Source organism: Bemisia tabaci, chromosome 3, assembly GCF_918797505.1.
Source record: "Bemisia tabaci chromosome 3, PGI_BMITA_v3".
Classification (NCBI taxonomy): Eukaryota; Metazoa; Arthropoda; class Insecta; order Hemiptera; family Aleyrodidae; genus Bemisia; species Bemisia tabaci.
Window position 1 is genome coordinate 52,795,296 of NC_092795.1, and position 10,434 is coordinate 52,805,729.

Consider the following 10,434-nt stretch of genomic DNA (forward strand, 5'->3'; position numbering starts at 1 on the left):
TAATGACCATGATTGTAATCAACCGACAGGTGGCCGAGTTCTCATCATTCAGCTGCCTTTAATGGAGGGTTAATTCAGTCACTCCGCATCGAGAAATAGGGGTTGCTCGGAAAACATTCACACTTTCCTTTAAAAGAGAAATAGACTTACATTGTATATATTCATCAGTCCTTTGCAGCTGATCAAATGTTCCGTATATTTTGCGACAAAAAGTCATAATGAGACTGAGAAATTGACGTATCAATTCCTCCTTTTATGTTCGTGTCATTTGTTGGTTTATGGAGCAGAATCTTAATATCTAATTTGAAAAATAGAATGAAATCGTGAATCAACCACTGTACTAATTGCGAGGGGCGTTGGTTCATTTGAAAGGTGTTGTTCTCAATGCTTCGGGAAAACTATAAATTATTTTCTGGGGTTCGTCCCCGATTTTTAAATCCCTAAAAAGTCATAAATTGGATGAGGGGAAGTGGGGTTTTTTTTTTTTGTTTTTCGGAAAAGTTTTGTTGCTACGCATCTTACTTTACTGTTTGCTGTCTTTTTATCAGCTGTTTTCATTCAACAATCATCATTAAGTGAGGTTACTTCCAACACTCAACTGCCATCAACTTACATTTTTCTTTTCCCGCGTTTTTTTTTTACGGTTTTTCATGATTGGTTCCATCTTTTTCCTATTGCCAATTTTTCCTCATTAAGGCAATAACCTCCAAGTTTTTTTTCTCATTTCCGATCAGAACTTTTCACGCTGTTTCTTTTCAATGTGTATAAATATGTTTATTATTAATTTCCATTTTCATTTCATCCTTTTTCTTCTGATTTATTTTTTTTTAATTTAGAAGAAAAAGAAGAAGCAAAAAAAGAAAAGACAAAAGGAGGAAAGAAGAAGAGCAAAGTTGTAGGAAATATAGGAAGAAAAGCAGGACAGAAATGGCAAAAGAAGAATCAACAATTTAATCGAAAAAAAAAGCAAAGTATTTAAAAAATAAAAAAAAATATTCTTTAAAATTAGTTTGAAAACAAATGTAAAACCTAAAAAATAATTTCGTATGAAGATTAAAACAAAATTTTAGTTTAAAGTTTACTAAATAAAATTACAATTTTTGAAAACATTTGTTATATTTATTCTCTCAAAGAAATAATTAGACCCGATTCAAAGACAAAACAGAAAATTAAATGAAAATAAATAAAAAAAAAAAACATGTGAAAGTGAAAAGTGTACAGGAAAAATAAGGGGCTGCGAAGCAGCCCCATAAGCCCCTAGTATAGTATTAATTATGTTATCATTGAGAGTCATTTCACGTCATTGAAAACTGATTCTTCACACTAAACGTGCGGTTTAAAAGTATTATTTTGAAGTATGATTTTCTTATGTCGTCTACCTTTTGTAGACCTAAAGTTCTACACTATTATTTCAAAACTTCATGAAACACGAATTTTTTGGTCAATGAAGCGACGGCAGGGGGAATGAACTTGGGAATACGTACTGAATCCCTCCCAACGTTCTGAGTTAAATGGTCACTCAATTCCACAGTTTTGATAGAGTATGGTATATTGAAATGGGTGGGCTTTCGTTATATTTTAACCAATGAGCTTCATGCTTTGTTGGCATCAACCACTTGAAGCCGTTCTTGATAGTGTTTAAATTACAGCCGGGTTCTGAGAGTAATTGGCACCGCACAAAATTGTCGAGCTCATATGTATCTTTGTAAGCGAAAAAAAGCGACAAAATTCTGATTTTATTTTCTGATTTTATTCTAAATTCTGATTTTATTTCAAATTCTGATTTTATTTTCTGATTTTAATTTAAATTCTGATTTTATTCCAAAGTCTGATTTTTGTCTGATTTTTCTGAATCAAAATCAGAATTTTGTCGTTTCTGACAATTCCCCACGATTAATACTTCCGATACCTGCTGAACTCGCAAAATTCGGAGTCATTGTTACACATTATTCTACAAAAGTTATGTGCTGATATTCAATATTCGCAGTGTGTTTTTCTTAAAAAATTTTAGGAGAGAAGGGCAAACATGCAGTATATACTTACAATTCTATATGAATCCTAATCAATGATGATTACTGATTTTTTTCGTAGGGATAATGCCAAACAATAATACGCATTGGTTAGAAAAACGCATTTATACTTAATGGAGAACAGGAGTTGTTTCCGAACTTGAAGATGTGATTATTGCAAATACTAGGATGAAATTCGAGATATTCAAAATTCTATAGGTTTCTGCAATTCTGCACCTTATTTGCTTCGTCATGCCTTGCATAGTCGTGTCGTGTCAACATCTTTGTACTATGTTCCCAAGTTTTGAAACTGTAATTTGAATTTTTCACTTGTTGCTCAACTTGATGTTAAATCTCAGTCATCGTACATATTCTTCTGGCAGATCGTCCATTTGCATTGTAAAATAATTGGCAGCTAAAGGAGCCAAATTATTCTCTTTAGCGAAACACTTGGATGAGACTTTTTCACGGTTAAATGGTTCGACATAGTCAATGTCAAGATCATCTGGTGATCTGAAAACCAAGAAAATTTAATATGGAGGATTGCAAATTAAAGCGAAACAATAAGTCATTACAATCATACACAGTTGAAGCAAAACAATCTACAATGGGCCTGTTGCAAACTTTTTCTAGAGCAAAAATAAGAGTTGTTTCTTATAGAGAATGGCTCAAAAATCACGGTGAGCGCACCAACGAAGTCTGAAATGCACTCCTAACTTCTTAATCTGCGTAAGAAACTCACGTTTTTTTGAGCTCCCCGCCTCAAATTCGATACTACGGCACTGGTGAACATTTCGTTAGAGGAGTTCAGGAGTCGTTCCCTCCAACCTCTGTGCAGTAGAATACTGCACGATATTCAACATGGCTGACGCCAATCCGCCACAACTGGCCAAAACTCATGTGCCGGGACGAAATTCGAGCCATTTGTTAACAACCTGGCGTGATTACATTCACGTTTTCCTCGCGTTGATAAAGATCCGTCTTGATAGCGTCGACTATGCTGAGTATTGCGAAACATTCTAGTACGCAAGGGTTGAACGGGAGGACTCTTCTAACGAAACGTTCACCTGTGCCGTAGTATCATTCTTGAAGCGGGAGGCTCAGAAAAACGTGGATTTCTCACGCAGATTGTGAAGTTGGGAAGGCATTTCAGACTTTGTTGATGTGCTCATCGTGATTTTTGAGCCACTTTCTATAAGAAACAACTCTTATTTTTGCTCTGACAAAATTTTGCAACAGGCCCATTATAATGATAAATTATGGGTGCCACAAAAATGTGTTCCTATTTCGCCTTCATTTGACGAGATAGGCGAACTGCGCTCAAATTGTGGTATCTTGTAAAGTATTTGAATCATTTATCATAGTTGTCCTTTTCGAGTTATCACAGGATGTCTTTGTCTCAGACCACCCGCACCAGATATCTTCACGGTTGTGTTTCAGACAAAGTCGAGGACGGCAGGAATGAATATGGAATTGATTCAGCTTAAAACTTTCATTCATTTAGGTTAATGTAAAATTCAAATACTTCTGCCTCGGTGATTTCCATCCGTTTTAAATGTTAAAAGTTCTTGGATCGGCAGGAATGATTAAAGTGAGGGAGCTGGTTTTTTTTTTTTTTTTTTTTTTTTTTTTTTTTTTTTGTCGCACTAGGTGGTTTTAAAATTTCATAGAACAAGTTATTTCTCTCATAAATACCATGAGTCATTCTTATGGTATCATCTTTAAGTATTCCCATTTAAGTTGAAAATATATCAAAACCATTTAAAATTACGTTAAATCTTTACGTTGACCAATTTTATAAAAGTAGTATTTATACATAGGAAACAGAAAAATACTTACGTATATAGGTCGGGTGAAACGTTTATCTTTCCTTTAAGTTGCTTATAAAGAACTAAAACTATTCGATGCAATCCTGTAAAACATAAAAAATCAATGAGTGTGAACTATTTGTACCCAACAGGATTTTAATGAACGTATGATCTTCCAATTTTTCTCATAAATTGCAAAACGTAGACCGTTAGCAACAGCTGAATGAACTTCTTAAAAAATGGTTAAACAAATGGAGGGTTTGGATTCGATCGACGTGAATCGGTCGAAGAATAAAAACCGTGAATCGATCGACAAACCCGTGACTCAATCAAATTTAGTCGATCAAATCAGTGTTGATCGAATCGACACTGCTTTTTTTTAAAAATAATTTGTGTATCGAATTGGTGTCGATCGGTTCACGCCAATCGATTCACGCTTTTATTTTTCGACCGATTCATGTCTGTCGAATCTATGCCCTCCTTTTTTGATCAATCTATTGTAAAAATGTTCAAGAAAAGTTTTATAGTAAAACCTACTGCTTCCTATGACATTTTAAGACCATCTCTTACAAAAAAAAAAAAAACAAAAAAAAACAAGCAGTGAACTCCAACACAATGTGTTGATAAGGCGCGTCATTAACTCACACATATCAACCCCTTTAGTTTTCATTTACAGAGATTTCAAAATAGGCAAGTAGCACAACAAGAGAATTCATACGATCCAACTCTTCGACGACGCACTTTGACGAGACCGTGTATTGTGAATGTAGAAAGCCATTCGAACGAGTTTAAGTTTTTTGATCTGCCCCCAGCAATATCTTATCAGATTCTTAAAGAAAAGTGCTACGGAATAATTTAAGCGAAGAAAGGAAAAATTCTGTCGAACTCCTGAAAGATACAGTCGATTAAAGGTATTTTTGGGGCTGAAATATCCAAATCACCGGTACCTATTATAAATCCCGATATATTATTGAAAAGAAATTGACTCGATATAAATGCAATTGCATTAGATATGTCTTGATTTTGTTATTTTAAACGTATTTCCATGCAAAGAAGTTCAACCATGTCCATGCTTTATTCATTCATGAATTGAAAGTAAGCAATCTACATCCCGAAAATCTACCGATTTGCCGTAAAAAATTGCAGAAACTCGATATACCAAGTCGATGCACCCACTCGTTGAATTTACCAACCGATTTCGTGAGTGCAAATATATAAAAATCAATATGCTATAGTCATTTTGGGTGCATTTATTTTTCATGAAAAAATAATAATTTCAATCCCGAAAAACCATCAATTTTCCGTATAAAATCGAAAAAATCGAGATGTGTCGACTCCCTGACGTGAAAATTAGATTCTACGTGTAAAAATACTTACACATGGATATGCTGAACAGAAACCATGTGTGGACACAGTTAGGATACATAGCCCCAGAATACTTTTAAAGCGCCTTTACTTTCCAGAATCTTGACGGAATTTTTTTTTGGCTTAAACGACTCAAGAGACACTGTAGTTAAAAAATATAAAGAATTTTCGATTTTAACACAAAAAAAAATGTTCGTTCAGGCACACCATGTATTGTATGGTGTATTTCAATCCTTGCCTTCAGATCAAAATTCTTACAAGGAAGCCACTTGCAAGAGGCGAATTTTTTTGTAATTTCTCCCAATTTTTTCTCCGTTATATAGTTGAATTGCTTGCCAAATTCTGAGGTCAATTATATTTAATTGTAATTTATACATTTCTTTTTTCCCCTTCATTTCATTTTTTGTTTGGAGAAGTTTCGTTGATTTCTTCGAATTTCGAATACTGCAACTTCTCTTCTATTCGGCCGATGTTTATGAATGAGACCTCTTTCAATTCGTCTTTGAACGGAGAGTAAGGAAAAAATTGCTGAGTACTCGCGAAACAATTTTTTCGAAAATTTGATGGATCCCAGCGTGACGGTGAAATGGGTAATCGAGTGAAAGTAATTAGGTCTGACTGTGACGAGGACCGCGAGGGTCGCCTTTTGTTCTTCAGCTGGGAAGCGACGCGGCGAACCGAGCCAGGACCGGGACACTACCTGGGTTTTGTGCCTGCCTGTGCACTGTTTTGGCCTGATAGGGGAGTGAATTTCTGTATGGGCCACGGTTAGCACATGGTCTAATGAGTCTCGAGGCTCATCACAGATTGCACTTACCACTATCCTGCTGGCCCCGGCTATCAGAGCAAGGGGTACCAAATTTTGAAAATCTTAACAGGGTTGTGGAGATCTGTCAAAGCAACGTTTTAAACAAAACGAAGAAGTGAAATTCTCATTCAACGAGTGCCGACCTGATCAGCCATCCTCGAATCAGTTCGCTTGCTTCCGCTTATATATGCATATTTTAAATCAGCGCGTCGTACTCTTAGGCTTTTTTTAAAAAAACCAAGTAACGTAGACTCTTGGTATTCACTGCACATAAACTAATGAGCCCCAGAATGAGAAACAACTTTAAATCATAATTATTGACGGATAAATAAACTTTTTACACGCTTTGGAAAATCTCAGAAGTTCGCGGTAGTCACTTTTCGGTAAGGAACTAAGGGACTCGGTTATTGTATCGAGTGGGGGGTCGAAACGATCGCAAAGGCGGTATACTACGTATACGCGCCAAAAAAAAACCGGAAACAAGCACCGAATTTTCTGTGATTAGGTATGTTGTTAGTGAATATAATTCCCTGCACAATCAATAAATCAATAAAAATCTTATTTATTTAGCTGAAAGTTGAGGTCAATATTGAAAACGTTTACCTAAGCAAGTTTCGAGATGTTTCTTTGATGGCGGCACATACGGAGCTATCACGTTCCCTTCTCTGATGAATCCTTCTTCCATGTTTGTTACCATCCAGTGCAAATACTCTTTTCGCAATGGCTTTTTTGGATCAGGAAAGTCAGGATCTGTTTGAATATACCCAATTGGCAAATTAACATCCACTCAAAACTTTCACACGTCGTCAAAAGTCAGAAATACCATTTTTTCATATAACTGCGAGGGTCACTAATCTTCCTTTTCAAATAGGTATAGAACGAATACATTCAAGATGCTGATTTTGTAGAATATTTTGAAAGATCTAGTAAGTTTTCCCCCAAATTTATTTGGAAAGAAAAATTTTCGAGTCCTTGTTGTATGGTATTGCCGTTGAAATAATCCATCTTCATTTAAAATATTTTCTTGAACGGAGTTCGTTATGCAAAATGTCTCATTTGCATGACATTTAATGCTAAAATTGTATTACAATAATTCTCAGGCTTGATTTTTTTGTTGAATATTTGTCAATATCAAGAGGAGTATAGATGACCGTCATAAATTTGTATTTTTACATGCTAAACAAAGTTTTCAGTTTTACAACTTTTTGCAGCACTTACCGGAGACTACGATAGTGTAAAATTCTTTATTTTCGTATTCCCAGTCTAAACTGAAAGGCTGTTCGTTCATCGGATTATATTCCACTAAAGTTCCAAATTCAATGTTATCATCCATGTATTCAACCTGAAATGATAGAAATAAATGTATTTATTATTTTTCCAGCCTTAGTGCAAAATATAACAAAAGTTATCTTACGCAAGGAAATTGATCAAGCCAGCTTCATCATAATGTTCATTAAGAGCTTCAAATGAAAATATTGTTAAAATGTAAATAAATGAATGGAAATTGTCATACAAGCTAGGGAGGGACTTATCGTATGATGGCAGGTGGTGATTAAAATTGTTTTACAAATAATAATTTTGCGCAGTATAGTTTCTAACTTTAACAATTTGAAATCAACATTCACCGTGAATGAGGATGAAAACGCTCAGGGGGACGTCCAGAGAATTTTCATTTTAATTTATAAGCTCTTAAAGCCAGTCTCTGGTAAGTGCAAATTCTTCAAATTTAAAATTATTGATTTTTTTTTTATCCTTCAAACGTTATACATGTTTGGATTGCACTAAGGTCTCGTAAGTCTGCCTTTTACTAATATTTTCGGCTTATTTAATGAGATAAATGATAATCTTTTGTAAAATAATCCATGCATCCTCAGTTATAGTATTATAATATTTTCAAATTGGAGTCTAATTCGCCTTTACAAAATTCAACCAATGGTAGATATTGAATTACTTTTAACGGTTGAGGAACTTCAGCCGAAATCACATCTGGGATTACTTTTGCCTCCTTTAATGAAGCGTTCCAATTTTTGAATCTATGACTGGCCGCAGTCTTCTCGTCGATTTGGTTGTTTCCACCAGGATGTGCAATTTTCTGTGTGAGGAGACAGTACACGCCATTGACTATACAACTTGTCAAAATGTACAGAAAAAAAGGATCACCCTTCACCATCGTTGCCTGGTTTCACCTGGGAATAAATCAGTCAAAACATAACTTATTCAGTCATACTCTATCAAACTATCAATCATAAACTATTTGTTGCATTTGTGCCACAATGCGATTCCCTTCACAAATGAAAAAGTTGGTTATGCGTCAAGTATTAATGTAATAATTTAATTAAGAAATTTGGTAACGATAAATCGAGTTAATTAATATTCTTGCGGCATATTTTAAGATTATGCGGGTGTTACATGAAAAATTTAAGCAAATCCATTCTATGAAAAGGAGTGCGTAAGAAGCATTATCCGGTTCTGAAAAAAATAAGCTTATTTCTGATTTATTGCGTTGTGCGAGACCAAAGCTGAGACAAACTATTTCTTAATGCAATTGTTCCGGTAAATATTCAAGTGTTTTAAGAGAAACTACTTGACATACGTACCTTCAGAATAATGAATATTTGGGCAAATGAGTCAGTTGTGCTACTTAAATAATCATATTTTGATTGCCCCAGGTTACCAAATAAATTCTAATATGATCTGTCCAAACGTCTAATATTAACTTTTGACGGAGGTGTTGCTCGTCGAAAAGCAGGGCGTGTGACGTCATCCGCCTTGGTAGTGCATACCATGATTTCTTATACCTAAGTTTCATTCGTGTTTTACGCCGAGGAACCAGTACAAAATAATGTGTGTCTCACTGATTCATGAAACAAACGTGGTAGTAATGTAATGGGACAATGTTACGCACACCACGGTACTATGGTGGTATGCACAACCGCGGTGAATGACGATTACGTAGCATGGTGTCAACGATTTCGGTGTCAACAAACAGTTTTTCTAAGTTTTTGTTGACACCATGTTCATCCAAAAATAAAAAAATGTTGACTCTCATAGTGATGATCACGGTGTCAACGATCACGACACGACTTCAACGAAACTTGAAACTCCCCTCTATAACATCTTTCAAATTTCAAGTCTTGTTTTTCTTGTGTTTTTTACTCTAACCTAACCTAACCTAACCTAACAACCTTACCCAACTTTACATTACGTACGAGAACTAACCCACTTTCACAGAACTTAACTTTCCCCGACCTTACCCTACCTAACTTGAACCTTACCTCTTCCTAGTCTAACCGTACCTGGCCTAAACTAACCTAATCTAACGATACGTGACCCAAAACTCTCCTGTACACTTACTTTTTTTTAATTTTACTCATAAGGAAGATATTTTTTTGTGTGTTGACACCATGATCAGGGCCCATTTCTACGTTGCCCATTGCGACGTCAACAATTCTTGACTCTGTGCGATCAGATTTTGGGTTTGTTAACACCATGATCGTTGACACCATGCAACGTCATACGCCGTGCTTTTCGATTAGCAGTATCTCCGTCACTGTTGGACGTAGCAACTTCGCGTTTGAACATTTATAGCTAATCTATAATGTTAAATTATCAAAATACAATTCTGTGGTCGGCCCAGTTTATCCATCGCGTGGAAAACATTTCGCGGTGCGGCGAAGGATCGAGCATATTTTGCGACACAAATCCTGTTAATTAATTTATGTTGTGTATCTTTATCTATACGATTCATTGTGAGAGTCGGTCAAGATGTTTGGTAAGGGCGAACTCTAAAAATTCGGATGAAGAAAATAAAAACCCACTCTATAAAAAAGTTTACGTACCGTTTAATTAGGTCAAGTAGGTTCTCGATACATCAGGCATGCTTTCATGTAAAAAGGCCCCAAAATAGAGAAAGTTTGGATGGAACTTCATCATTGATCCAAAGGTGTAGAAGAACTATGGGAACTACTAATTCATCACGTAACTAAAAATTGTCTCACATCTGATCTAGCTAGTCATAAGTAGATTTAGGACTATATATGCATGTCCATGCTATACCTAACCTAACTGCGTTTGATTTTTTTTTCTTCTAAAATAACAAATTTCAATAATTTGACTTGTTTATAATAATTGGAAGTACCTCAGATGACTTCATTGTGGGACATTTGCTATTGAGCAGGCGGGTAAAAACCATTCTCAGCTAACTAACCAAATGTAACATGTAGACGGCTCTTAATGTACCTACCGATTATTGACTGAAAACTGAAACACATATTTAAGTAATAACTTCACTGGTTTGTGAAATCGTTCATTAAAATTCATTGTAATTCAAGGACAAAACTGATCATACTTTTGTGTCCGAAATAAATGTATTTGCTAAACACGACTCCATTTTTATAATTTCATTATTATTTTTGTTTTGGCAAAATAATGAACTGTCACTTGA

The 10,434-nt window shown here is 35.2% G+C and overlaps 1 protein-coding gene across 4 annotated transcripts; it reads right to left on the bottom strand.

Moving 5' to 3' along the window:
* Window positions 1-2,120: 2,120 nt before the first annotated feature.
* Window positions 2,121-10,428, bottom strand: LOC109036284 (protein D3). 4 transcript variants are annotated; one of them, XM_072298701.1, is made up of 6 exons: window positions 10,230-10,428; window positions 7,942-8,176; window positions 7,209-7,332; window positions 6,594-6,740; window positions 3,849-3,921; window positions 2,121-2,522 (listed from the first exon to the last, which is right to left on the bottom strand). In XM_072298701.1, exons 2-6 carry the CDS (start codon window positions 8,158-8,160, stop codon window positions 2,369-2,371), a joined length of 717 nt encoding a protein of 238 aa, XP_072154802.1. In that variant the 5' UTR covers window positions 8,161-8,176; window positions 10,230-10,428; the 3' UTR covers window positions 2,121-2,368. The 4 variants fall into 4 exon arrangements, with proteins under 4 accessions (XP_072154802.1, XP_018905922.2, XP_018905924.2 ...); XM_019050377.2 differs by having other exon boundaries at window positions 10,234-10,426; XM_019050379.2 differs by lacking the exon at window positions 10,230-10,428 and adding an exon at window positions 10,129-10,150.
* Between the last annotated feature and the right edge of the window lie 6 nt (window positions 10,429-10,434).

What these genes read in the sequence shown, in the direction of transcription:
- LOC109036284 (XM_072298701.1), bottom strand. Translation starts at nt 8,160, where the DNA reads ATGGTGAAGGGTGATCCTTTTTTTCTGTACATTTTGACAAGTTGTATA. An exon ending in TTACACTATCGTAGTCTCCG is followed by an intron (nt 6,741 to 7,208) that starts GTAAGTGCTGCA and finishes ATATTCAAACAG; the next exon opens with ATCCTGACTTTCCTGATCCA. An exon ending in ACATCTCGAAACTTGCTTAG is followed by an intron (nt 3,922 to 6,593) that starts GTAAACGTTTTC and finishes TATGTTTTACAG; the next exon opens with GATTGCATCGAATAGTTTTA.